The 25,659-nt window shown below is 40.6% G+C and overlaps 1 protein-coding gene across 4 annotated transcripts in view; it reads right to left on the reverse strand.

The window, feature by feature from the left end:
* Positions 1–1,480: 1,480 nt before the first annotated feature.
* enox1 (ecto-NOX disulfide-thiol exchanger 1) overlaps positions 1,481–25,659 on the reverse strand; it is a 136,879-nt gene continuing 112,700 nt past the window's right edge. For all 4 annotated transcript variants that reach the window (XM_084908485.1, XM_084908482.1, XM_084908483.1 and 1 more), the window contains exons 9-16: positions 25,097–25,203; positions 21,542–21,659; positions 20,582–20,787; positions 15,755–15,862; positions 12,711–12,767; positions 11,635–11,737; positions 5,122–5,207; positions 1,481–3,776 (exon numbers count right to left, since the gene is read on the reverse strand). In XM_084908485.1, coding sequence (XP_084764611.1) covers positions 3,645–3,776; positions 5,122–5,207; positions 11,635–11,737; positions 12,711–12,767; positions 15,755–15,862; positions 20,582–20,787; positions 21,542–21,659; positions 25,097–25,203 — 917 coding nt within the window. In that variant the 3' untranslated portion in view covers positions 1,481–3,644. The remainder of the gene's footprint in view (positions 3,777–5,121; positions 5,208–11,634; positions 11,738–12,710; positions 12,768–15,754; positions 15,863–20,581; positions 20,788–21,541; positions 21,660–25,096; positions 25,204–25,659) is intronic.

Below are 25,659 nucleotides of genomic sequence, written 5' to 3' on the forward strand. Positions count from 1 at the left end.
GGTGTCACACACTGGGATCCATGCTGTGACCAGCAGCTAAAACTTTATTTTGAAGTAGTATTTCTTAAACTGGTTGTTGAGTTTTGTGTGGGAAAAAATCACACAAAAATGTCCATCATGGCCTTTGTACTATCCATGATTCAGTTTTTTTTTCTTTCCTTTGTGTTGTTAAATTTTGGTTCCTCAGTTTTCTTCAGTTCTTGTTTCGCTACAAATTTTTCAGTATCATGTTGCTTTTGTGGATCCGTCATTGTCTCTCTCAATGTGTCGACGGTTATTTCCTGTTTTAGTTTTAAGCTTAGCTCCTCATGTGGTCAGGATACTTCTAAATAGTCCAAAAAAAGGCCTCTAACAACCATTTGGTAACCAGACTGTTACTTATATAGAGCTTTTGTACTCTAACTGATAACGCTTTCTATATGACCTCAGTGGAAAACACTATGAGGTCAAGTAAAGTTGTGATGGAGAATTTACAGGGAAAAGAGAAGCATGGAGTAGAGAATTCATCTGCAAAATATCACTTCATTACAAAAGGTTGAAATTTTAAAAAGTGGGAAGCTAAATACCCTAAAAAAATGAAATGAAATGAAACTTGTTTCCTTACTTTTTCCTGCTGGAGTGCGTGAACGTTTAGACCCAAAACAAAACAACACAAGAGCAGAGATTACTAATACAAACTGATCTACAGCAAAGCTTAAATACATAGTCGGTATATCACTCACAATCTGGATTTAGACAGCAGCAAGCGATAAGAAGTATTTTATTATAGTAACGTGTTCAAACTTAACTTGTATCAGCCTGTTGTTGAAAATTCAAAACGTGGAGCACTCCACTCTTCCACTTCCAAGCCACACTTTTGTGCAACCAGCCAACACAGCCTCTCACTTTAAAGATAGCTCCCCTCCTCGAGCAGGGTTCAGCTGAACATTTCTTCCTGTTAAAAGGGAGTTTTTCCTTCCCCCTGTCACCAAGTGCTTGCTTATTTGGAGGTCATCTAATTGTTGAGGTTTTCGCTCTGTTAATTATGGTCTTTATCTCACAATAAAAAGTGCCTCGGAGAGACTGCTGTTGTGATTTGGTGCTATATAAATAAAACAACTGAATTAAACTGTGTGTTTTTAGTTTGCCCTAAACCTTTGCCACACAATTATCATTATAGACCTTATGTTTGTGGTTGTGTGTGTGAGTGCGCTGTTTTCATTCTTTTTTCTTTTTAGAAAAGAAGATATTTAGATATTTAAATAAGGAGAACGAGTACCCATAACATTAATGGGAGTGCAATGCTAAATAACATTTGCATTGTATTTTCTACATGTCCAGCTTTGTGGTCTTTAAAAACACTCAGAAATGACAAAAATCATCTTCAGTCCCCAGACGAACATCATGATCTCTTCCCTTTGCTCTAGTCAGAAGGATAATAAATATTTGTCACAGTCATTAACTTTGGATACTATATTTGAAAAAAGTAGCACCACTTAGGTCATGTTTTTTGCATTTTACCATATTTAATTACAATATGTAATATGGCAGTGGAACATTTCAGTCTGCTGCCTTCTGTGAACAGCTTCTTTACACAATATAATGAAATAAATTAAGCAGAATGATTGAATTTCGATCCCTCACATCGGTCTTTGACAAATCAGCAAATTTTTCTTTCTTTACTTCCATCATCTTCATGCGTTTTTTCCCAAATATTGTCCTTTCCTTCCTCTAACCCTCCTGTTTCCAGTGTCCGTGTCCTCGTCAGGGAGCACCTAACAGGCCTGGAGTGTTTTTACACTTAGTCACTCAGATTATTTCAAACTCCACATCAGTTTGCCTGTATATTATTATTTTTTCAATTAAAAAATATCTGGCAGTAAGAAATAAATACGAACTCATGTTCACACACCAACCCCAAACTGTCACTCAGTAAACACTAGCATCCAGTAACAATGGAGGCTCACATTATTTACGGTAAATGTATCCAAGATGTTTTGCGATGGTACCCAGGTGTGAAGTAGCACATGTCTGTTTGAAGATTTTTGGCTTGCTTATTATTCTCTGATCAGGAGTAGCAAAATCTAGGTCCTTATACTGCACGTAGTCTTCACGGATATAATCCCACAGGGTAGTCTGGCCTTAAAACTGTAAACTTCTAGCACTATATAAGGTACTTTATCACTAATAGGTACAAATGGTCAATTCCAGATCATGTGACACAGACACATGATCTGTTCTAATCACAATTAGAACAGGCCACAGGTATTAAAGGTACCGGGCTGCAGTGGTTGGAGTTCCACAGGGTTCTGTGCTGGGATTAGTTCTATTTACATTATCACTATAGTTTGTCTCTTGTCCCATCTCTCTCTGCTCTTTCCCCTCACCAAGAATGTATTATTGTTGGGTCTTTACCTTACAATATAAAAAGCATTGATGCTGTGATTTGGCACTGTATAAATAAAGCTTAATTGAAACTAATGCAATGAGCATACCTAAAGAATTCACAGTGTCAAACATGTTCTCACCATTATTTGTTCTCACATATGATATTTCTAACACCCTATAGATCTCTTGTATGCTGACCTTTTAAATTGCTTTTACTTAAAAAATATTTCAGATACTCCTTTCTGCAGATATACTCTTTTTACAGAATGGGGGATTTACTGTATTCTGATAGTCTAGCAGAGTAAGGCTGAAGTTAGTTGTGCAATGTGCAATCATGTAATCTGTGGTGGTCACTGTGCACACAGACTTTTATTCCCTTACTTTAGCCTTAAAAGCAGCAAATCTTCTCTGAGGCAACACATAATTTGCACCCGAGTAAAAATTCTGGGGAAAATCGCTTCCTTATGGACAAAGTCAGGGAATTGCCTGAAAGCTTGAAAACCCCAAATATGAATATAGAGAAAATGCAACACAAATAATGTTAGATATTGTTTCACCACCACATTCAGAAAGTAACACAAGATTACAATCAGCTGGCAGTAAAGATTAAATTAAAGGGCTCCGTATGTGTTTTTATTGAATGACAGATTTAGAGTTGGTGTACAAAGTCCTTTCCAAACCATTAAGAGGAAGTGATCTATCTGTGGTCCCATCATGCCACAGGAAGCCCAGCAAAAACTCCCTTGCACAGCCAATTCTTGGACCAAGTAGGAGATGATTTATCTGCCAGGGAAATGAGGTTTGGCATCAAATCTTTTAACGTTCAACTTTGGTATAAATTTTTTTTAAACTCTCTGTCTGTGATGTTTCGGTTGTTGCTGGATCTTTCAGACTCCAAGCTGCACCGACAGCAAGACACCAAGGACCATGATTCACTTCAGAGGACAGACAGAGGGTGTGTCTTCAGCGCTGACCGACGATAGTCTATAACGCCCTGTTGCAGTTCACCGTGGTGACAATCTGCATTGAGGAAAAGAAATGTTATTTCACCTGAACCCAGCATCCAGAGGTGAAATGTCTTTTGGGATTCTAAGAAAAAAATCCGTCGCTTTCACAGTTTCCAGTGTCTGCTTGAGTGAACGTCATCTGTTGTCTACTGCACTGCCGTGTGTCTGAAGAACATGCGCACACACACATGTGAATTAAAGGTCCGAGGCATTGTGCACGTCTGTTCACGTTGGTGTGTCTTCGCAGTGTGTGTGTGCGCCACTCCTGTGTCACGCTGAACTCAGTGTGTCAAAACCGCAGAATTTCCATCTTTTTTCCAGAGTTGCACCGACGCCACTCAGCTCCTGCCTGAACATACTGGGCAGACGGACCATGAGCCGCTCCAGTTCCCCTGCAGATACCTGAACGACGACAGCAGAGAGGAAGAGAAATCAGACTGACATAGAACAAACTACAGGGGCTTTTATTCTTGATTTTCATATCATATTGGATATCACTTTGGTACTTTGGGTCTTATGAAAACACATTAGACCTACCTTGGATTTGCAGGTACAACCTTTACTAGATTAATTAAAAACCAAAGAAAATCGGATAATTTTTAGACACATTTTGTTGTTATATGGCAAATCTTTATCATCTGGCAACATCTAGGGCTGTATTATAAAGCTAACACTTAAGTGCCAAAAACTGTAGTTCCTCTATTGACCACTTGAGGCTCCAAAAAACTCGAACTTTATAGCCTCACCCGTATCTGTTTCTATCTGATTTCTCATGCTTTTTACCTGATGTAGTGCCTTTGAGTGATCATTCCCTAATAACATTTATATTTACAATAATGGTTTACATAGCAGTGGGAAATACATCTGATTACAGTAGATATTTTTTTGAAAGGGCTGTAACTAAATTTAAGGATCTGCTTCCTCCACTGTTATCTTCTTCAGTGTCGTATTCCAACACAGAGCCGCTATCTAAACTCAGGATGTCTTTACCTTACAATATAAAGCACCTTGAGGTGACTGTTATCGTAATTTGATGCTATATAAATACGACTGAAATTAATTGAGAAAAGAAATGAACTGAAATTTGTGGCATTGTGACAAATACAGCTTAGCTACCCTAAAGTAACCTGTTGGATAATTATCAAAATCATTTTTTATGTTTCTGTAATGGTTAATTCACTAATATGTGCAAGCTCTTTAGTCTACGTGATATTTATAATGCAAAAATATAATTATCACTAACATAATTGAAATGTTTTACATATAAACAAGGAAAAAGCAGTTGTAAAGCACATTATTATTATTTGTTAAGTTGGCAAGTTACAGTTATTTATATACAATTTCTGAAAAATTACTTTTTATATAAATTATTATAGGTGTTATACTAAATTTGTTAATCATTGTATGTGAGACTGTTGCCGAAGATGAATGAAATGAAAGTAAAACTGCTATGTGTGTGTTCTTTTGTGCCTTAGTATCAGCATGCTGCTTTGTGCTTTTGCTTGATAAAAATATCTAAAAGCACTGACGCACCCATAGGCTTACTCTCAAGCAAAACCCAGAGAACTTCTTAGAAATGGCCAGTCCAATTCTAAGAAAGGTTACATAGATTATGCCTTTGCAATCCCTTGTTTGTTGCTCATGAGTATTTTGTGTATTACATACATTTTCTATGTCATGTGTTCTTTAATAGGGTTTAGTGAGAAATGTAGCTGAATGTTTCATGTTGTTTTTTAATGACATTTACCTTGGAGTCTAGTCTGTGTATGTACGACCACAGATACTCGAGGTTGGCCCCAAATGGATGGACATGGAGGAAGGTCGATATAATGCCTGCGGAGAAGAAGGGCCATTAGATAAACCCGCAGTTCAGTGCAATGAAAATATGAGCATGGGAGCGATCTAACATCTCACTGGCAGAGATGATGAGTAAGTAAATCAAAGGTTAACAAAACTATAGAGAAACATCTAAACCTCAATTAAGGATGGAACAGTAAAAAAAACCCAGCATATTTATATTACACACAATGCATACAAATATTTCAATGAGCATTCATTCTCATTTTCATTTGCAGATTTTACTTTAAATTTGCTCAACATTTGGACAGAAACATTTGTCATTGGATTTCTGAATGCAGTATTTGTGAGGCAAATGTGGTCTTTGAAAACTGCAAGTGTGTATATTTAGTATTTACCATCAGTATTCATGAGTGCTTCAAGAACAGGCAACACACACACACACACACACACACACACACACACACACACACACACACACACACACACACACACACTGAGCTGACAAAGAAGTAAGATCCACTAGAGTGACTATTAGATATAAAGGTTCAGGCTCCAGCAGAGCAGCCAATCTGCATCCTCATGAAATGCTGCACAATAAACAAATGGCAGAGCAGCCCCATAAAAATGCTGGCCAGAGCAGAAACTGCTCTCAACTTGATTACTTCTGAGAGGTCCTGCAAAGGTAGGCAGTCATGCGGAGGGGGGGAGGGAGTGGATGATGGTGGGGGTTGGGTAAGGGTAAAGAAATAGAGTGGCGTCCCCTGGAGGTTCCAGCACAGCCAATATTTATTTCCTTGATTTATGTGGCGAAACGCTTGCAATTACAGACGGGCCTAATTCAATTTCTTCCACCAGGCCTGCTCACATGGAACAGTGCCACAGAGAACTGTAGGCTGAAGGAGGGGCAGGGATGTGGGTGTGGGTGCACTAAAAAAGGAAGTTAAATTTCAAGCTTGCACGAAGGAACTCTAACTTAGAAAAAGGGAGGAGAAAAAACCTCCATAATCGACGAATGCAGTATGAAATTTGGGTCTAGGCTATTTCAATTGCAGGTTCAGATAAGTTTCATAGTATTTACTCTGGATCCAAGTTATTTTTCAGGAAGACACCTGCTAACAGTACATTTACTGTCACGATATACAAGTGGTACAAATCTTTGTCTTCTTGTTTTAAAAGTAGCGCACAAAAAAATAAAAAACCTGTTACTTCTCCTTTAGATGAGCTAAATGAGTTAAAATGAACAAATCCAAACTACAACTGAAATATTTTCTACATGTATAAGATAGGGTTTACTGCCCGTAACAGGAGACAAGCATACAAAGAAAAGTTTAGGAGCGGTTGGAGAAATTGATGAAACTACAACATGCGTGGTTCGTGGTGCAGCTGCAGAGGAGGCTGACACACCAGAGCTCCATCGGCTCATCATGCCTCCCCTGTATTGAAAGTGCCGGGACCTGAGGTGGTTGTTGTTGTGTGTAGGATGCAGCTGAAAAGCCTTCACAAAGCCCCACATTCAACTCTATTGAAAAATTTGTGGACAACGCTTAAAAGCTGGATTCATGGCAGGAAAGCAGCTAATTTAAACACACTTTAAACACTGTTCAAGAAATCATTAAAAGCTCAAAATTACTGACATTCATGATGAGTGCTTGAAAACTTTTGACCATCGTATAGCTTCTACAGACAACACAAAAGGTAAGAAAAAACTATTTTTCTGTGTATGACCTCTTATTCAAAAGAAAGGGAGTCTTAAAATGGTTTTAATGTTTAAAGTGTGAGGCTTGGCATTTTAAATACTCCAGGACTAATTTATGAATCATGGCAATTTGTGGCTTCGGCATCTGTGTCTGCAGACAGTGATTCAAACAGTGGACACAAACTTGAACACATGCTACAACTGAGTGTGTGTGTATCGAAATGTTCCACAAATGTGCAAAAGAAAGCATGCTGGCAAACCTCCTGATGGCTAAAAAAGCTCCTTTGTTTATTGTGTTTGGTTGGACTATTTGAACAAGTCAATAGCAGAAAACAATCTGTGCAGCCACACAGCAATAACTGAGCCATAGATGTGGAACACAGTAAAATCACGACACAGCGCATACAGTCTGTATGAAATGAGCATCCAATTTATTCTTTTACGTGTGCACTCAGACTCTCGAGGACCGTTTGCAGACGTGCAAATGCAACAAACATACCATCTAAACTGACAATTTAATGTCACTTGAAAACCCGTTTTTTTCTCCACCTTCATTCACACACTGATATCAAAAGGTTCAACATACATGGATGACTTGCCTACCTTGCTTATCATAGTATTAAGAGTTGCATGTTACTTAGCAGTAATTGTGCAGCCTACCTTGTACAAATAAGACACCTTGCACATGTAACAGGGTCATAAATCACATTGTTATAATTACACAAAATTTGTTCTAAACCCCCAAACTGCTCCTTTTATACCTGACTTTTAGGACCTCCAAGCCTGTAGTTATGTTCATTATCAGTTAGAGCCCCTCCTCATTCTTTTCTTCTTCTTCTTTGGTGCAATCCTATAAATACAGTGTACCCCTTTTGCCTCTCCCCTTTTCTACAATTCCCCTGTGGGAGAGGAGCTGGAGTGGGCAAATTATTTACTTGGAGGTCTTTCTTTCTTTTACCTTTTTTATCAGACACAACGCAGAATCACACCGGTTACACACACACACACACTTTCATACCCTGACCCACAGATCATTTAAAAAATTATATAAAATATATGATAATAAAATAATTAATATAATATTGAATCTATTATATTTGTACTGTCAAAATGAAATGACATTAGTCTCATGAGCTACATTAGCAAAACTAGTTTACTGGCAACCGTTTGCTAAAAGGAGCCCATGGCTGTGGTGTCTCTCAGTCTCTCAGTCTCTGATACATCACATGCCAAAAAAAGGTCTCAGTTTTCTCCAGTAAAAGTAAAACAAAAAGTATTAAATAAAGATTTCTATTTCTATTCTGTAAAACAACACTGTGCCCAATGTCCGTAGCTGCTACTGTCACGGCTGCTAGGTGCAGGGAGCAGCATTTGGTAAACTAGACCGTCCAACACTTCCAGCCTTCGAAGGACAGCCTATGCAGCACCTTTATGGGGACACACGTAAGGTCTTCGGGTTCACCTTAGCTAGCTAAACTAGACACAAGTCACTTCTGGTTCTAAAAAACCAAGATGGCGGTAGCAACAATGCTGAACTCAAGGCTAAATTAATTCATTAATTAAAAAGAGTTTTGTCAGAGTCAGGGGACTTCATAATCTAAAGTCCTTCTACATAGAAGCCTTGCAACTGAGCAGCCATCTTGAGCTCTACTGGGTCAGCTACTTTGAACGTTATATAAATGAACTTCAGTTCCATTGGTCACTCATTCAAAAAGATTGCATGTATAGAATCTGACTTTGCAATTCTCCCGTAGATTTGAATTGTGGATTCTTTGTGTCTCTCCTGCAATGCCTCTGCTATAACCCACTCCCACTTAACTCAAGTTAGTCAGAAAGCCAGTCAATGTGGAAGCATTCTCCCTGCAAGGCTCACCTGGTGACCTCCTATGCTGAAAGGCTGCACGGACCTGTGCTTGATTCTGCCCGGGACCATTTACTGTGTGTGACTCTCCCGACTTTACTGTCTACCCTATCCGGTAAAGGCAAATATGCCCAAGAACCATAAAACAGGGAGAATAGGTAGCATAACATTTCAAAATACTTCCACTCAGTGTTTTGATATGCAAATTAAAATGCTAAATGTAAATTCTATTGTCTTATTTGATTTTACTGTGTGCGAAAATGGGCCACATGCCTTTAAAAATGTGTTTGTTTGATGAAAATCTCCCAGTAGCAGCAGCAGCAGGGGAGGAAGACAGAGAGCCGTGCCTCCTCGCTCCTTCATATTTGGATTTTCTTGGCGCCACTAAGAGAGATAAATGTGCTGCTGTTCCTCCCGCTCTGCTCTGCTGTGGACAAATACAGATCGTCCTGTGCTTTTCTCCACACTGCTGCATGGTCTGTGGTAACGCGAGGCTTTACAGAGGGAAACAAAGGCAGCAGAAATGAATTGTGTCCAGCTGCTGTATGGGGGCCCAACACAGAGTGAAATCCACGTCTCTGATTTTAGAAGAAGATAGAAACAGAAAGGAGCCACAGCAGGCTTTAGGCACCTTGTTTTTCTGTCTCTCCTGCAGAAGAAGGTTTGAGAGCTCTCCAAACTCTCAGACAGCAGACGGTATTTTCACGCCTAACACGGCAGCGGTGGTATGAGCTGAGACGAGTTAAGTGTCAAGCACTCTTGCGCACTTACGTTCAGTTATCTTTAATGCTCTGCTACCGAATACTCTCAGAACCGTGCTGTGCGCTGAACTTACAAAGTAATCAGGGTGCTGCTGTCCACACGTGTAGCTTGAACGAGCGTCACAGACTGCACAGTCTCTCTGGAAATTAAATTAGCCATGAAAGCTGTCAGTAAGTTCCAGTCAAAGACTTTCATAATCCAACTATGTGCATAATCCACCTTGAGCTGTGTACTGGGAGAGTTTCTTGGAATGAGCAGAGGCTGGAAACAAATCACTCCGAGCAAGAATCAGCGCTCTCACACGTTCACCTCTGCTCACACAGCAGCCAAATTAGATTTACATCTTTCCTGGGCTGGAAGAAAACAGACCCGAGGAGAAGACCAAGACCTAACTGCTCTGTGGGTAAAAAGGTTTTTTATACCGGTGATTTCCACTAATAACGTAATGGAGAGGTAAGCAAGCTTTCATTTTGTTCCTTTCGTATGCCAGCTGAAATACATAACAAGAAGAAGGATATGGAAAACTTCAGGTTATAATATACACTGGAGATTAATTTTCTGACTGAAATCTCTCTTTTCTTTCCGCTGTCCAGCCTCTGCAGAGCAGAAGCCTCACGATCTGAGGTTTTGCCTGTTGGGTACAACAGGACCATACTGTCAGTGAACGTCTGCGTTATTCCTGACACTGTTTACTGTTTGTACGCCACCACGTGTGCACATCTGTACACTTATAATATCGGTAACATCCCAGAAACATTAGTGGTAACACTTGTGTCCTTTTATATTTATGTTTATATTTATATCTCTTTTTCTATACTTTATTTTATAGATAGCTTTATTGTCTGTTGTATCTATTGTCTGCTGTTATCACAAGTCAATTTCTGGGATTAACAAAGTTTCTCTGATTCCAATACAAAAACGTAATGTGAAGGAGCTGCATCAGATAGAACAGAACATTTTCCTTGATGAAAAAGCTCTGCACATAAATATGTACCTGAATTCGTTTTTGTGCGTGACTCAGATCCTTTAAAAAGCACAACAGAAGTATAAAATCCCACAAAATGGCCAAAATACTACCTGTGGAGAACTGAGACAGACTCATATTGTAACCTCAGAAGTGTCAGCCGAGACACCAACTAGTTTATAGTATATTTAATAAAATACTGGGAGCTACAAGAGATATTAGATAGTATTAGATACACCCATGGTATCAATTTGAAGTTTCTATGATTGCATTCACATATTTAGGGATCTATATATACACAATAATACACATACAATAATACAATACTAGAGTATACTATATTATACTATGCTACATATAGGGAGACTACACTAGATTAGCTTTTCCCAACCACTGTGCCGTGAGAAATGATCAGGTGTGCTGTGGAAGATTATCTGGCTCCACCTGATTAGTACTCTAAGCCAGTGGTCCCCAACCTTTTTTGCGCCACGGACCGGTTTATGCCCGACAATATTTTCACGGACCGGCCTTTAAGGTGTCTCGGATAAATACAACAAAATAAAACTAGTACCAGTATCGAAAAAAAGAAGATTTATTCATAACACACGTGAAAAGACCAAGGAAAACCGAGTTAACAATAAAAACGATAACAAAATAACGCTGAAAACCGATAAAAACCCTGAAAACTATACATTTCACACCTGAGCCTCAACTCTCGCGGCCCGGTACCAAACGACTCACGGACCGGTGCCGGTCCGAGGCCCGGGGGTTGGGGACCGCTGCTCTAAGCGATCAGCTTGAGTAACTGGAAGAACAATTACATTCTCTTCCACTAGAGGCCAGTACAACTACCTGATCTAATTAAATGGGTTGCCAACTGCCAGTAAAACAGAAGAAGACGAAGAAGAAATTGCATAATAGTCATGCTGTGAGACAATGCAGAGTGTACTAGCAATAGCATGAGCGGTGGTCAGAAGAAAGCAAAAAAGGTACACTCGGGACAAACTGAACCAAACCTATGCTTGGTGCGTGAGGAAAAATGATCAACATGCTTTTTGTGCCATTTTCGTTTGGTGGTATAACTATACTTGAGAGATTTCTTCAAACTCAGACCAGTGCGTTTCAGCCATGTGTTATATAGCTAAACTGACAGCCAGTAATAGTAAGAAGCATTTACCAAGAAGCAGAGCCTCTTTTTCTGAAGTGATGACTCCTCTTGTGATAAGCTCGGTCCTCCGGTCTCTGCTGTGGTACAGAGAAGGAACACACCCGTTGATCCCCTGTGAAAACACATGTGTATGACAAAAGAGCCAAAATATAAGGGTACAAATACACTTTAACTACCAATTACTACATGAAGCTGATAACAGAGGGCTGGGAAACACACGGAAATGAGTTAGCATTTTGCATTTGTGTTGTGTCCAGAACTGAATGTGTTTTGTTGAATAGTTTTTGGCGCAGTATTAACAATTACGTATTTGCAAAGGGCAAACTGAGAGAACAGAAGCTGCTGGGTGGCCCAATGTTTTCCCATCTCCCTTTATGCTTTCAAAAAATATCTAAATCATTTATCCTAAATCAGTTCATATATTCTACATTAATCCAAAAAGCACAAGGCCAATGCCACTGGCTTTCTGTTGAAACATTTGTTGGATCTCATTGAAATCACCACTATATATTTGCAACACAAAAAGAGCACACAAAACCCAAGCAAAACCTCATCATTTAATAAAAGGCATCACAGTGTTGCACTCAGGAGGTCCAGATTTTCAGATAACAGTACAGTGAATGCAGATCGACTCAGAGTAGCATGATACAAATGTCCGTGTCCTCCTGACTTCAATCAGTGTGCACTTCAGCAGCTTTGAGGCTAATAGTCCATCTCCCATGACATGTGCAGTATACAGACACTGTGTGTAAATGTGTACATACTGGGTCACTGAGAAGCAACAAAGTGCTGTGAGAGACAGCTGAGGACCAAAATAACAGACATGCTCTTCCTGTAACCTCTCCTCATGTTTCACTCTCATCAACTGTTTCCTTTGTTTGGGTCTTTAATTTTTTTTTTTAAAAAAGTGTGCTGATATTGTGTGAATCACAAACACAAGCATCAAATCTCTACTTTTCAAACTCTTGAACGGGGCCATGTTTGGCTTGAAAACCTGACAAAAATGTTGTTTTTAAAAAACAAAAAAACAAAAACTGTCAGTTATTTTTCTGCCAGTCGACTTCAGCTCAGGCTTCAATTTTTACCTTTTCATGGAGCTCGCCGTTGGTCCCTTCCACAGTCTCCCCATTACTGCTCAGCAGCTGCAGAGACACACAGAGAGAAAACAGAAAGTGTTTGATGAGTCGCAGTGAAACTCAGAGTTTGAAGAAAAAACATTTGTAACAAAGAGTCTGTTTTTTCTGCTCTTTTATAGATGGGTCTGTTAGAAGGACAGGCTGAAAATGTGCAGACTGTGAGACCATTATATGGATACTCTGAAGAAACACTGTGCTGATAGCTGTTTGAGAATTATAAATGTATTTATCGTGCACAAACAGAGACATGGCAAACTGGTCATTAGGCATTATGGAAGGCTTTACAGAGAGCTGCCACAGAGACTTGGCCGATGTTTCCTCTCATCTAACTCCCTCCTCTTCCCACGTTCTTCTAACTTTATCATCCAGAAAGTAACTCACTCAGCAGTGGACTGTTAAATGGGCTAGATAAGTACAAAAGCTAAAAAAAACCTCAGAGAAAATAAGTAAAAATTTTAAAAGGGGGCATTTAAATTGACCGTAATAAGTAGCGACAGATGAAAAACAGCGATATGGAGCAGACGGTGGTCCCCAGTTTCCAGCAAAGACCAGTAAAAGAAGTTGAAGGTAGCGATTTACACCCACAATCATCTGTTATTAATACAGTCCTGGATTTGAAACCTTCTGTTTTCTAAGTATAAAATATGACTAAAGACACTTCTACATCCCCGGCACAACGCCATCGTATCTGCCTCCTTCAAACACGCAACATAACCTACAGATGCTTCGACTCTGCGCTGCCAGTTATCCATCACAGAGCACTCATCAGCAGAGCCCGGCAACCTTCTTCTTATTACTGCAGCCAAAACCGCACAATGACCGCGTGAGGTCTCTTACCTTCAGCCAGCTGTTTTTACTCAAAAGTTTCTGGGCAAAAGTCAGTCATGTTTTGGAGATTTGACGCTCTAAAAGGGACACAACTCATGTGCATGGGAAAAGTATGTGAGGATAATGTGGGCTAGGTGATTAATTTGCGGTTTGTGTGAGTCCAGCATAATGTCTGTGCAAGAGATATGCAGTGTAAACAAAGTATCTCCCAAAAACTGCATTAGCCATGCAGCTGCCACTGTTTCAGACTCTTCCTGCTCCTCGTGTGAACTCTAAAGAGGTTTGGGCAATCCAGGCTGTCACTGCAAGGCAAGTTCCTCAGGTATGAAGCACCTGAAGCACCTACTTCATTTGGATTGTCTCAAAGACTTCCCCCACAAAGGCTCCTGTGGTATACAGGTGCGAGCTGAAGTACAGATGAGCCTGGCAGCTGATTTACGTGCTGTTACCTCCAACCGGGCTTGTTCACCTCTGCCTACAGACTGGATTCATCTATGTGAAGCGTCTGTAAAACTTGGCAGTGAAATCACTACATAAAAAGCGTGTCTCCTCCTCCCCCAGACCTCCTCTGTTCCCCCTGACAGCCCTTTTATTCCTGCAGAATGTATGCATCTATGAAGTCTTAGGTCAGCCTGCAGTAATGTTGCTGTGGGATGTGGCAAAGAACCATCGGATAGCCAAAATAAAATTTGTTTGTCTATACATACACTGCTAAAAAAATTTAAAGAAACACTTTGAAATCTCAGATCTCAATACCACAAAAATAATAGGTGTTCCACTGGATTTAGGTCAGGTGAGTGTGGGGGTCAGTCAAGCCAACAGTCAGAAAAGATGAGGCGAGAACATCAAAGCAGCTGATTCGATGCCACCACAGATCCGATTGAGTTTCTTTGGTCATTCATAGTTCATCCTTCTTGTGAGTACCAAATAAACATCTTTGTGTTTCTGGAGATGTTTCAAATAAGTTGAAGCAGCCACAACAATCTGGTATTAATGGCTCAGCCTTACACCTCCCCATATCTCAGACTGTTGACCTTGACATATACTGTTGCTATGAGATGAGAGTGAAAGTGAAACTGACTGAAGTCCAGTTCTCAAAACCTCTAGACGTTACACTTGTAATGCTGTGGTTTCACATATATGTCCAAACAGAACTGCTGTGAGAGGGAATTATTGTGAAGGGGTGAGCGAGGCAGTGGTGTGAAGGTGCACCTGCCCCACTAAAGGTGAAGCATCATTAACTCCAGCGTTGTGTGCTCTGTGTTACATTCAGGAGTCCCACGGTTCAGTTCTTCGGTGTTTGTTGTGAGCTGTCAATGCTTAGCTAGCAGATAACGGTTAGTAAGTACACTAAACCAGGTTTTGCTTACTTGTCTGACACATAATAATAATAATCACACAAGATGCAGTGTGTGGATGATTTTCTGTCAGTGAAAGGCCTTTAGCAGCGGAATAAATACTGTAACGTTACTTTCGCTGTAAATAAATAAATAAATCGATATTTATAATTTCTAATGGGTAATACGCAGAGAGTATTTTGCAGTTTCTAACACTTGGTCCGCAGGTATTTATAAACCACACACATGCCATCTTGGCCAGTCACCTCTCAGCTTGAGACCGCAGAATAACATCCTGGTGGGGCTGTTGCCATAGCAGCACTCATGTCCTTCCAACCCCCTTCATCCCCTCCATGAATTTAAGCTTCTGTGTGTGTTGCAGCGTGCTTTTTCAGTATACCGCACATGAAAGAGCCACAACAGAGAGACCGGAAAATGCACTTCATGAGAACATGAAGACTGAACGCTACAGCGGTGTTCTTGCTGTATTACTGCTGTGTTCTGTGTGAAATACCTGATTAAAAAAAGTGTGAAGCAGTCAAAGGACTTAATGGCATTAAGCCTGAAAAAGACAAACTTGTCTGGTCATTGCTATGTAGACACAGGGCTGACTATAAGGAGTCCAAACAAAAGGAATCCAGTCAAGCGTAACAGAGTTGTACATCATCTGTTTATGTCCCTGGAATGTCTTACTACTTTATTTTCTAAAAATTACTTTAACTGCAGCCCTGATTAAGATAAGGAGAAGAGGGAGGATGGATGGATGGATGGATGACTACTTTAAATTTGGTTGCCAGTAATGGAGGGTGAATACTAATTGGCGCACACCTTGTCTCTGAGGCTGAGTACCTCCCCCTCCAGGTAGTGGTGCTCCTCTCTTGCCTGCTCCAGCTCAGTTTCCTTGCTCGATAGCTTCTCTTGCAGGTTCAGAAGTTGCTGGAAGACAAGCACAGATACACATTTAACTTAACAATATCAATTTAATAATCACAGGTACCTCCCAGGTACCTCTAAATAACAAGATTTGACACCGCAATATATATTGGGGCTGATATATATTGCGGTGTCAAATCTTGTTATTTAGAGGTACCGGGGAGGTCATCAAATGTCATCTTTATGGGAGAAAAAGTTAATGGAAAACTTTAAGTTCAAGGGGTCTGAGTGCCTACAAAGCACTTGGCTCTCACATTTCCAACTGAGTTGCAGCTGTGCAGCTCAAAATGCAGTGGTCAAACATAAGGCCCAGGGGCCAGAATCACCCTGTTAAAGAATAGACGCTGCTGGAAAATGTAATGGAAACCATCAATTTTGGACTTTTAAATATATTTCACATTTTTCTACTGTCTACTCTAGAGGCTGTGTCCACAGCAAAAAAAATAAAAAGTGATTATTGAATTTTCTGTTGCATAATTACAGTGCAGTCTGGCCAATGAGGTACCAGAGTGCTTTCTGTAGCTTTTTACATTTATGTCTTACAGTTTAAGCCCAAAGCTGACAGACGCCTTTCATTTACCACAGCAGGATCTCTTTATCATGTAGAAATATTGAGACATACTGTTGAAATTGCACTGCTTGTTTTTACATCAATATATCTCAGGGATAAAAATGTGCAGTTAAAGTTCTTTACACAGACAGAGGGGGGAGTTTTACTGGTTTAAGTTCGCTTTATGTGGCCCCCAGTGAAAAATGAATTGACATCCTGCTATAGAGTAAATTTCTGGCTTCTGTGAGGCGACTGCTGTTGTTATTTGGCGCCATGTAAATAAACCTGAAAACTAAAACTGGCATCAGGACATATTTAGATGTGCAGTCTTACTGCAGGAGAAACTGCTTTCTGACTTTACTGTTCACAGCTCTGCATTTCCAGGATGACTTCAGAGAGTTTCAGGTTAACATTAGCTTGTTTTTCAGTTGCTGAAGGTTTGCTGGTTAAAGTCATTAATTTGAACATGGAGGAAAAAGGAAATGATGTTTACTTCTACTAAATAAAAGAAAGCCAAGATGCCAAGAAGCTGTAGGACGTCTTGCTTCATGTCTTAGAAGATGAGAAAACAGAACTTTGACTTGAGGCTGCAGCTGTCAGTGAGTGCTGTGAGAGGTTTTTATCTGCCTGCTCCCTTTACCTACACTCAACACTTTGTCATCTTATTATTCTCCTAGTGCTGAAGCCACTTTTATTCTGATTTTAGTCTTTTTATCACAATAACATGTTTATTATTTAAATGAACTGACTGTTTCATTCATCGTGTACGCGTTCATATTTTTTGCATGATGCGATGTCATCTTAACGCTGTGATGAAGTATATGAAGCAAAGCACTGATTTTGTTTGTCACAGCTGATCATCTGCACTGAGGGGGAATAAAAAAAAACAACGCTGCATGACAAATGAGAAGCGATAGCAGTGTGAGTTTCCCCTCACACTACTAAGAAGTCAAGTAAGCAGCACATTTACAATGAGCCAGCAGGGCAGTGTGTGCGTGTGTGTCTATATGTGTGTCTCCAATGTGCCTCATTTTATCAGCGCTGTCAGTTTAGATTGAGAAAGACAGGAAGTCAAGTTAAATCAGGCTAACTCGTGGCAAACGAGCTGCGTGCTCCGACACAGCTTACTGTGCTCCATGAAAAAAGTAAAGTGAGGAATAGTGGGAGAACTCAGCAAAGGAAAACACTGTTTGGTTGTTGGTTTTTCTGTGTTTGCTTGTGTATGCTACGCTTCCTGCTCTTTTCTGATCAAAAAAAAAAAAAAATGCTTTCTTGCAAACACTAAAAAGACTTGAGCTCATGGGTTTCATTATTCAAGTCATTTTTAAAGACACATTCCTCAGATTTTACAAAAGTAGCTGGTCTGTATCAGCTGAATTCTGAGAAAAAAAAGTCAGAATTCTGACTTTTTTCTCAGAATTCTGGAGAAGAAGAAAAAAAAAAGACGTGCCCACTTTTTTCTCCCAGTGGCCCTAATCCTCTTCTGTAGCTGCTCCTTTAAAGGTCACAACAGTGGTTGATCTGCATCCATCTCACCCTATCCTGAGCATCCTCCTTTGTCACCCTCCACCAGCTCCATCTTCAGCATCCTTTGGCCAGAATATCTAGCACCCCTCCTCTGCACATGTCCAAACCATCTCAGCCTTGAGTCCCTGACTTTGTTTACATACTTAAGCTGTCCTTCTGATGTACTCACTTCTAATCCTGTCCCTTCTGGTCAATCACAATGAAAATCTTAACATTTTTAGTTCTGCGTCCTGCATTTTTTGGTCAGTGCTATCATCTCCAAAGCATACATCAGGGGTCCCCAATCACAGTCCACGAGGGCCGGTGTCCCTGCAGATTTTAGATGTGTCCTTGATCCATCACAGCTGATTTAAATTGATAAATTACCTTCTCAACATGTCTTGAAGTTCTCCAGAGGCCTGGTAATGAACTAATCATGTGATTCAGGTGTGTTGACCCAGGGTGAGATCTAAAACCTGCAGGGACACCGGCCCTCGTGGACTGGGATTGGGGACCCCTGGCATACATCATAACAGATCTAACTACCATCTGCTAAACCAGGGGTGTTGAACTCCAGGCCTCGAAAGCTGGTATCCTGCAGGTTTTAGATATCACCCGGGGTCAACACACCTGAATCACATGATTAGCTCATTACCAGGCCTCTGGAGAACTTCAAGACATGTTGAGAAGGTAATCTGGCATTTAAATCAGCTGTGATGGATCACAGCTTGGAGTTCGACACCTTTGTCCAGCCTCTCTTCTTCTCTCCTGTTGTCCGATGCTTTGGATGGTTGACCCCAGGTCAAGCTTCACTACCATCTAGTCCTTGCACTGTTATACCTATCTGTGTTAAGATTCCTCTGAAATCTTAACCCCCCCCCAAAAAAAAAACAAAACCCCCAAAACAAAACAAATTCCTATACCCGTTTATTGAATCAATCATTCTTTTAGCAAAACCTTTCATGATTTATTTACTGTTTTTATAAAACACTAAACATGTTTTCAATGTTGATGCTTAACAGTAATCACAGTTGGCAGAAGTTAAACATGGTTAGAGAGCAGATGTAACTCATCATTGTTTGCACTTGTTGGATAATGATGTGATTGTATGCTGGTTCAGAGTGTACAGCCAGGAAGGGCTGATGTGGATGGAAACAATGTGAGAGGCAGAGGAGGAAGACTGCACATAAAAGGTGTTGGAAGAGAAGGCAAAGGAGGAGGTGGAAGGGGACGAGCAGGAGCAAACATTTCAGATGAAATTTGAGGAACTGAATCAAGGATTTTTTTTAACTACTTGCAATTTCTTTGGAATTTGAAAGCAATCACATGAGGGAGGTTAATGAGTTAATGAGTTAAATGTCAACACTGTTTTTAAACTATTTTGATGGAGAAGTTAACAAATGTTAAGTAGTTTTATTAGCTGTAAAGGCTGCTCATGCGATCTGAACACATAGTTTGGTTGCGAACACAGAAAAAGCTTTGATGTGCATATTTGCAGCATTTTGGGATTATAGCTTGAAAATTGGGCTTTGAGAAACATGTGGAAAGTTTTCAGCAAATGTGTTGTAGCAATGATGAAAAACTGTGAGAGAGCCCTAGAGAGACTATTAAATATCCTAAATAGCTTAATAAGACGCTAAAAAATTAGATAGAAAGTTAGCCGCAATCATTCACTTTATCTTAAAGGAAAGATTTTAGGGGCTATCCCAGCTGTCATACGCTGTCTTTGGACTCTGGGAGAAAGCCAGAGTACCTGGACAAAACCCAGAAAGGCACGGGAAGAGCAGACTCGAACCCGGGACCGCCGCACCACTGTGGTTTCTCCCAAAAGCAGAAGTAAAATATCATCTAAAATCCGTATTTGCCGATTATCAAGAGATCTGTAACCTGTAACTACTCAAATTAAGAAAAGCAGTTTTTGTTAGTAAGAAAATAAATTGTTTATCCGGCTAACGAATAGTTTCCTTCTTTTTTCTTAAAAAATACAAATAGAGAGCATCTGCCCCAGAGGCCTGTTTTAGAAGTTTGCCGTGGAACATTTAATGAAGAATCTGCAGAAGCAGCAGCGAGAGTAACACAAACGGTTGTCTTCAGTTCTGCTGCATCAAAATTCATCGTAGAGAATTTTTTAGAACAGGTTCAGCAGCACCAGTGTTCATTTCTTCATTATTATAGGCCATTATTCATTCACTAATTTACAGTATTGATTAAGCAGAAGTGAAATTGGGAATCACTCTGACCTGGTGACGGTAACAAGAAATCTTACTGTAATATTCTTCCAAGTGTTATTGAACCATTATGGCCAACACTGTTTACTTTGTCCTCGTGGTTGTGCAGGTCTTAATGATTGAACACGGGGATGCTCCTCTGTTTGTTTTTATAAACAGTCTAGGTTTAAGCAGCGAATACATTTTAATGTTTTCAATTTAGAGCAAACGTCTTCCAATAGAAGGCATAAAAAAGATATTTAAAAGCAAAACTGAACAGCCATAAATGGCAGATTACATATTATTGCAATAATTTTCATGAAAGGTGTGACTCAAAGTTATGTAAAGTTTGACTATCAGCAGAGATCAGAGGGATTTCCTAAGCTAAAAGTACGATTAAAAGGATTATAGTCACTTCTGAGAACCATGAAAATGTGATGTGCAGGCAGACAAACAAACCTGCTGCATGTTGTGCATGCTCTGCTGCAGCAGCTGGATCTGAGCCTCTGGGCTGTGAGGGTGTGTGTGCGAGTGATCGTCTTCTGGGCGGCTGGCTCTGCTCTGCTCCTTCCTCAGGAGCTCCACCTCATTCCTGTAGGCATCCAGCTGCCAGCGCAGGGAGTCGTTCTCCTCCTTCAGAGAGGCCTGAGTCTGATCACACACTCCTGCGGGAGGAGAGAGGGAAGAAAGGCGGGATCCGGAAAGGTGAGGGAGGAAAGGGAGGAGATGAGAGTAGGAAAATAAGAAACAAGTGGATGAGAAAGACAAAAAGGAGAGAGAAAGAAACAATGGAAAGGGAAGAGAGAGGCCTTGTGTTGTAAAAAAAAAAAAATGAACATGAGCATCTCATTCAGGGTCCACATCAGTGATGTCCCCACAACTTTATCCTGCTTTTGTTTGTTTTTATAATTGAAGGGTTATATGAACAGCAGATTTAATGCTGCACAGGCTGCAAAGTCTCTTGTCAGAAATTTCTTTTTAAAGGCTGGTTTAAATAAAAACTGCCTTTACACGTGTTCGAGTAAACCCAGCTTGAGCTATTCTGTTTGCTGCACAGGATTTTGTGACTTTTTATTGGTTAAACTGCCACACAAATAAACCAGCTTGTCTAAATCACATAAACTCAAAGATCCTGAGGAGCTCTTGTGAGCAGAGCACCAAATCGGGGGACCAGTGAAAAAAAAGTGTTTCTAGAATCTGGACGTCTCAAAGACAGAATTAATCTCAGAAAAAAACAATTTTACTTTCAGTGTTCACACTTTTGCGTGTGGCTGAGACAAAGCAAAGCACAAACAGGAGTGACAGAGAATCAGGGGAAAAAAATGGCACGTTTTCAGCATCCATCATCATCTCTAGCCGGAGGCCTCAAATTCACACCTTTAGTCATTTAATGTGTGATTTGAAAGGTGATATTATTACCATTTTCCTCAGTGCGCATCTTCTTGCAAGGACTTTCATCCGACTCGTCTTCCGACATCTCCATCTCCTCTTCTCGTCTGATGCCCATGATCTCTTCGCTGTGGGCGTTCCTCAGCTCCTAAAACATTACAGCCAGCAGAGACACAGAGCAACAGCAGTCCTCAGCTCACTCGTGAAGAAATGAGATGTCCTGTTAGCAATTACATCACACGCATGCTGTTACAAGTGTCGTATTTGTAACAAGTTGGGGCAGAAAGGTTGTGTTTGCGGTCTAAAAGGTTTCCAAACATTCTTAGAAGTTATCTGTGTCAACTCAATGCATTCTTCTCTGTTCCATGGTTACAGTTCTATGCATCTGCCTTTCACCCACAGATGTACAAACAGATTGCTTTGATGCTAAAGAAAACTTTAAAAAATGACTTTAAAACAAACTTGCAGCCATCTCTGAAGTTATAAGAAGCTTCTTTTATGTACTGAAACACTTCCAAACTTTGAGCTGGTGTAGTTTGATGCACTTCCTTTGGGCTTTAAATTCACAATAAAACCAGAATAAAAAAAACAAACCACCCAATAAAGACATACTCTAATAAATAAGAGTGTGTGTGCTTTTCCTATTTTAAGTGTGAGGCTATGTCTAGTATTCTCGATGTGTAGCTCACTCAGTCACTCATGTATCCTGTTGTTTTATTGGTTCTAAGCCTCTGAGTTTAACATGCTTTTTACAGCACAGAACAGCCAGTGTCAATTATACCACTTTGTTTTATATTATTTTATACTTTAATTATTACAACAGTATGTTATTGTTAACCGGCAATAATACAAATGAATGTCATTCAATAACAACTGTGGGTGAATTTAATCTGTGGCTCTCTTCCCCAGCATGTCTTTGTCCTGTCCTCCTCCCCTCACCCCCAACCAGGCAGATGGTTGCCCCTCCCCCTCTAGCAGATACAGGGTCTTCTGGAGGGGGAGGGGAGGCCATCTATCCTGTTTCCTCCTTAAAAGGGAGTTTCTCCTTCCCACTGTCGCCAAAACGTTTGCTCAAAGGGGGTCATATGGTTGTTGGGGTTTCCTTCTCTGTATTATTGTAGGGTCTTTACTATATTAAGTGCCTTGAATTGATTTGAATTGAATTGAACTGAATTTTTTACCACAAAGCGTCCATTCAGATATCGGAAAGGGTTAAAGTTGGATTTTGGCTGCGCTGATGCGTGGCACCGTGGTGGCTACATCCAGTTTATGGTGGCAACTCAGCCGTCACATTGTTGCAATAAAAACATTTTGCGGCCTACCTCCCAGCTCCATTGTCATCATTCCCATTGCTTTCATGAACTAATCATTCATCAAGCGAAGCAAATACGCACGAGATGTAATAGACTGAGATCCTTTTGCCTGCGTGTCGTATTATCTTTCACTTCTGCAGAAGCTGCCTGTGAATCAGATCTCTGCCATTTTCGCCCATATTCATTAGCTTTTCATTTGTGGGCTGTAATTTCACAGACCATTTCCTAACAGAATAATATCCATCTCCACTGAGGAAAAATGTGCAGCCTGCTTCCAAACAGTTAGCAGAGACACTCCTGTTGTTGTAGAAATATGGATTCATATAGACTTACCATGAACGGTAGCCATTAAAGGAAGATCTCACAAGGGGACTGAATCTTACTATAGATGAATGAGAGCCTGTGGAATTCAGTACCTCTTACCCAAAATATTAACTGTGGTGACACCAATGCCTCAGTCAAGACCCTTGTGTGTTATACAGTATTCGCTTTGGCTACCCAAAATATAAAATGCCAAAATAAAGACAAATGAAAGAATACAAACATGCTAAGAGGATGCCTTTCATTATTCGCTTTTCAACCTGGACCAAATCACAGCTTCCATCCATCCATCCATCCATTCGCCTATCCATCCATCCGCCTATTCATCCATCCATCCATCCATGCATCCATCCGTACATCCATCCATCCGCCTATCCATCCATCCATCCATGCATCCATCCATGCATCCATCCGTACATCCATCCATCCGCCTATCCATCCATCCATCCATCCATCCATCCATGCATCCATCCGTACATCCATCCATCCGCCTATCCATCCATCCATCCATCCATCCATCCATCCATGCATCCATCCGTATATCCATCCATCTGCCTATTCATCCATCCATCCATCCATCCATCCATCTTCCATTTACCAAGTTCAGGGTTGCGGGGGACTGGAGCCTAACCTAGCTCTCACAGGGTGAGACTGGTTCAATTAGTGTTGTTTAATAAAGACAAGATGATGTAAATAAAATATCTCTAGTTCACGCTCAAATGAAAAGACAAAACAAACAAACAAAAAAGTATAATAGAAGTATTTTTTTTTCTGCTTTATGTATTAATGCCAGCAAAGTTTCCATATGACTGCACAAGGATCTGAAGTGTTCATCAAACCAGTGGAGTGAAAGCTTCCGACAGTGAAGTGCTTTTTATCCTTTAGGTCATTTATTGGACTTTGCTTTGTTTGCAAGCAAAAGATTTTCCACGTCCCTCAGCTCCTTTTGGTGTTAGTCTTAGGTTTTATTTTAGGTCTACAACTCAAAAATAAAATATTGGCAAATGCACTGGCACTTACATGGCACCTGTCTATTCAATTTAAGTACTACAATTCACCCACTCACACACATTCATACAGTGCTTTTATCTCTATCTAAGCACATGTGCATAACATTCACACATGCTCACTTGCCGATGGATGCATCAGGGGAAACTCAGGGTTCAATATCTTGCACAGGGATACTTTGACAGATGGACAAGAGGAGCCAGGGATCCACCCACCAACCTTCTGATAGGTAGACGACCCACTCTAACACCTGAATGTGCAATCTCAAAGCTTGGAAATGCTTAGAAATCATCACTTGAAATTGTGTGCTAACAACACAAAAACTAACAAAAAACACATACTCCCTTTGACCCTTTGTGATTTGAAATAAAATACACAAATTCAAGTACATTTCACTTTTATCCTTTCTTCGATCACTTTCCATTTCTGCATTCTAAGTTTGTGTATTCAACCCCCTCACCCCCACAGAACAACAAACCCACAACCTCCACGTGCGCCAACAGGCTGCTCCACGTCTGAATCCTCTGTGGTGCTGCCGCGTGAACGGGTCTTCCCTCTTTCGCGTGCAGCATTCTCGTCTTCGTACTTGTTTTCTAGATTTGACTTGGGATAAATAATTGATTTGAGACTTAACCCTGGAAAGCAGTGTTGCCATAGCAGCATCTCACACTTTCGAGGAGGCATCAGATCTTTGCTTTACATTGGGGCTGCAGGGATAAAGGGAGGCCCGGGCGATCAGAGGCTGCTGTCTGCCCGTCTGTCTGTCTGTGAGGGCGAAGCATCCAGCAAAACAACAACCCAGACACTGAATACAACAAATCCTACGGGACTGTGTGTCAATCAGCCAGCTCTCTCCTGGGGACTCAAAAGTGACAGCAGAGAAGAAAGCAGTGAGCCAGGGTGGGAGGAGAAAACAGAAAAAAACAAACAAAGGTATACCAACCTCACACTGCTTGCGCCAAATGTCTATGTTCTTGCGCTGTGCTTTTGAGAAATGGTCCCATGCCTTTTGCCGGGTGGCAGCGGTGAAAACGGCGGTGATCTGCTCGACTTTGGGGTGAACGGGGAGGAGGAAGAGGAAGAGGAGGGAGGGTCAAGACAAAACAAGCCGTTTATGTAGCGTCGTAGCACTGACTGAGGCTCGTACAGCAGACAGAGGAGAGACCGTGGACATGCACCGACCACAAGCGGCAGGCCACGAAGGTCTTTCGTGTTAAAGGAACAGTTTACTCCAAAACTGAAGTCTGTGACATCATTTGCTCAAGTCAACCTCCAGGAAGGTTTATGCTCTATTTGTCTTTATCAAATTATTATTTTTTGCCTCTTGGTTCTTTCATATCAGCCCAAACAGCTTCCAGAGATGTTCCTCACTGCTATCAAGGGCTCAGATGAAATGCTACCATATTTCAGAAAGCAATAAGAAAAACTAATCAAAATCAACCACAATTGCCTTCATGCAAAATCTCAAATATTACTTTACTGGATTCCAATTTATACTTTTGAACT

This window comes from Perissodus microlepis, chromosome 16 (assembly GCF_051167445.1).
Source record: "Perissodus microlepis isolate ML-2025 ecotype Zambia chromosome 16, ASM5116744v1, whole genome shotgun sequence".
NCBI lineage: Eukaryota > Metazoa > Chordata > Actinopteri > Cichliformes > Cichlidae > Perissodus > Perissodus microlepis.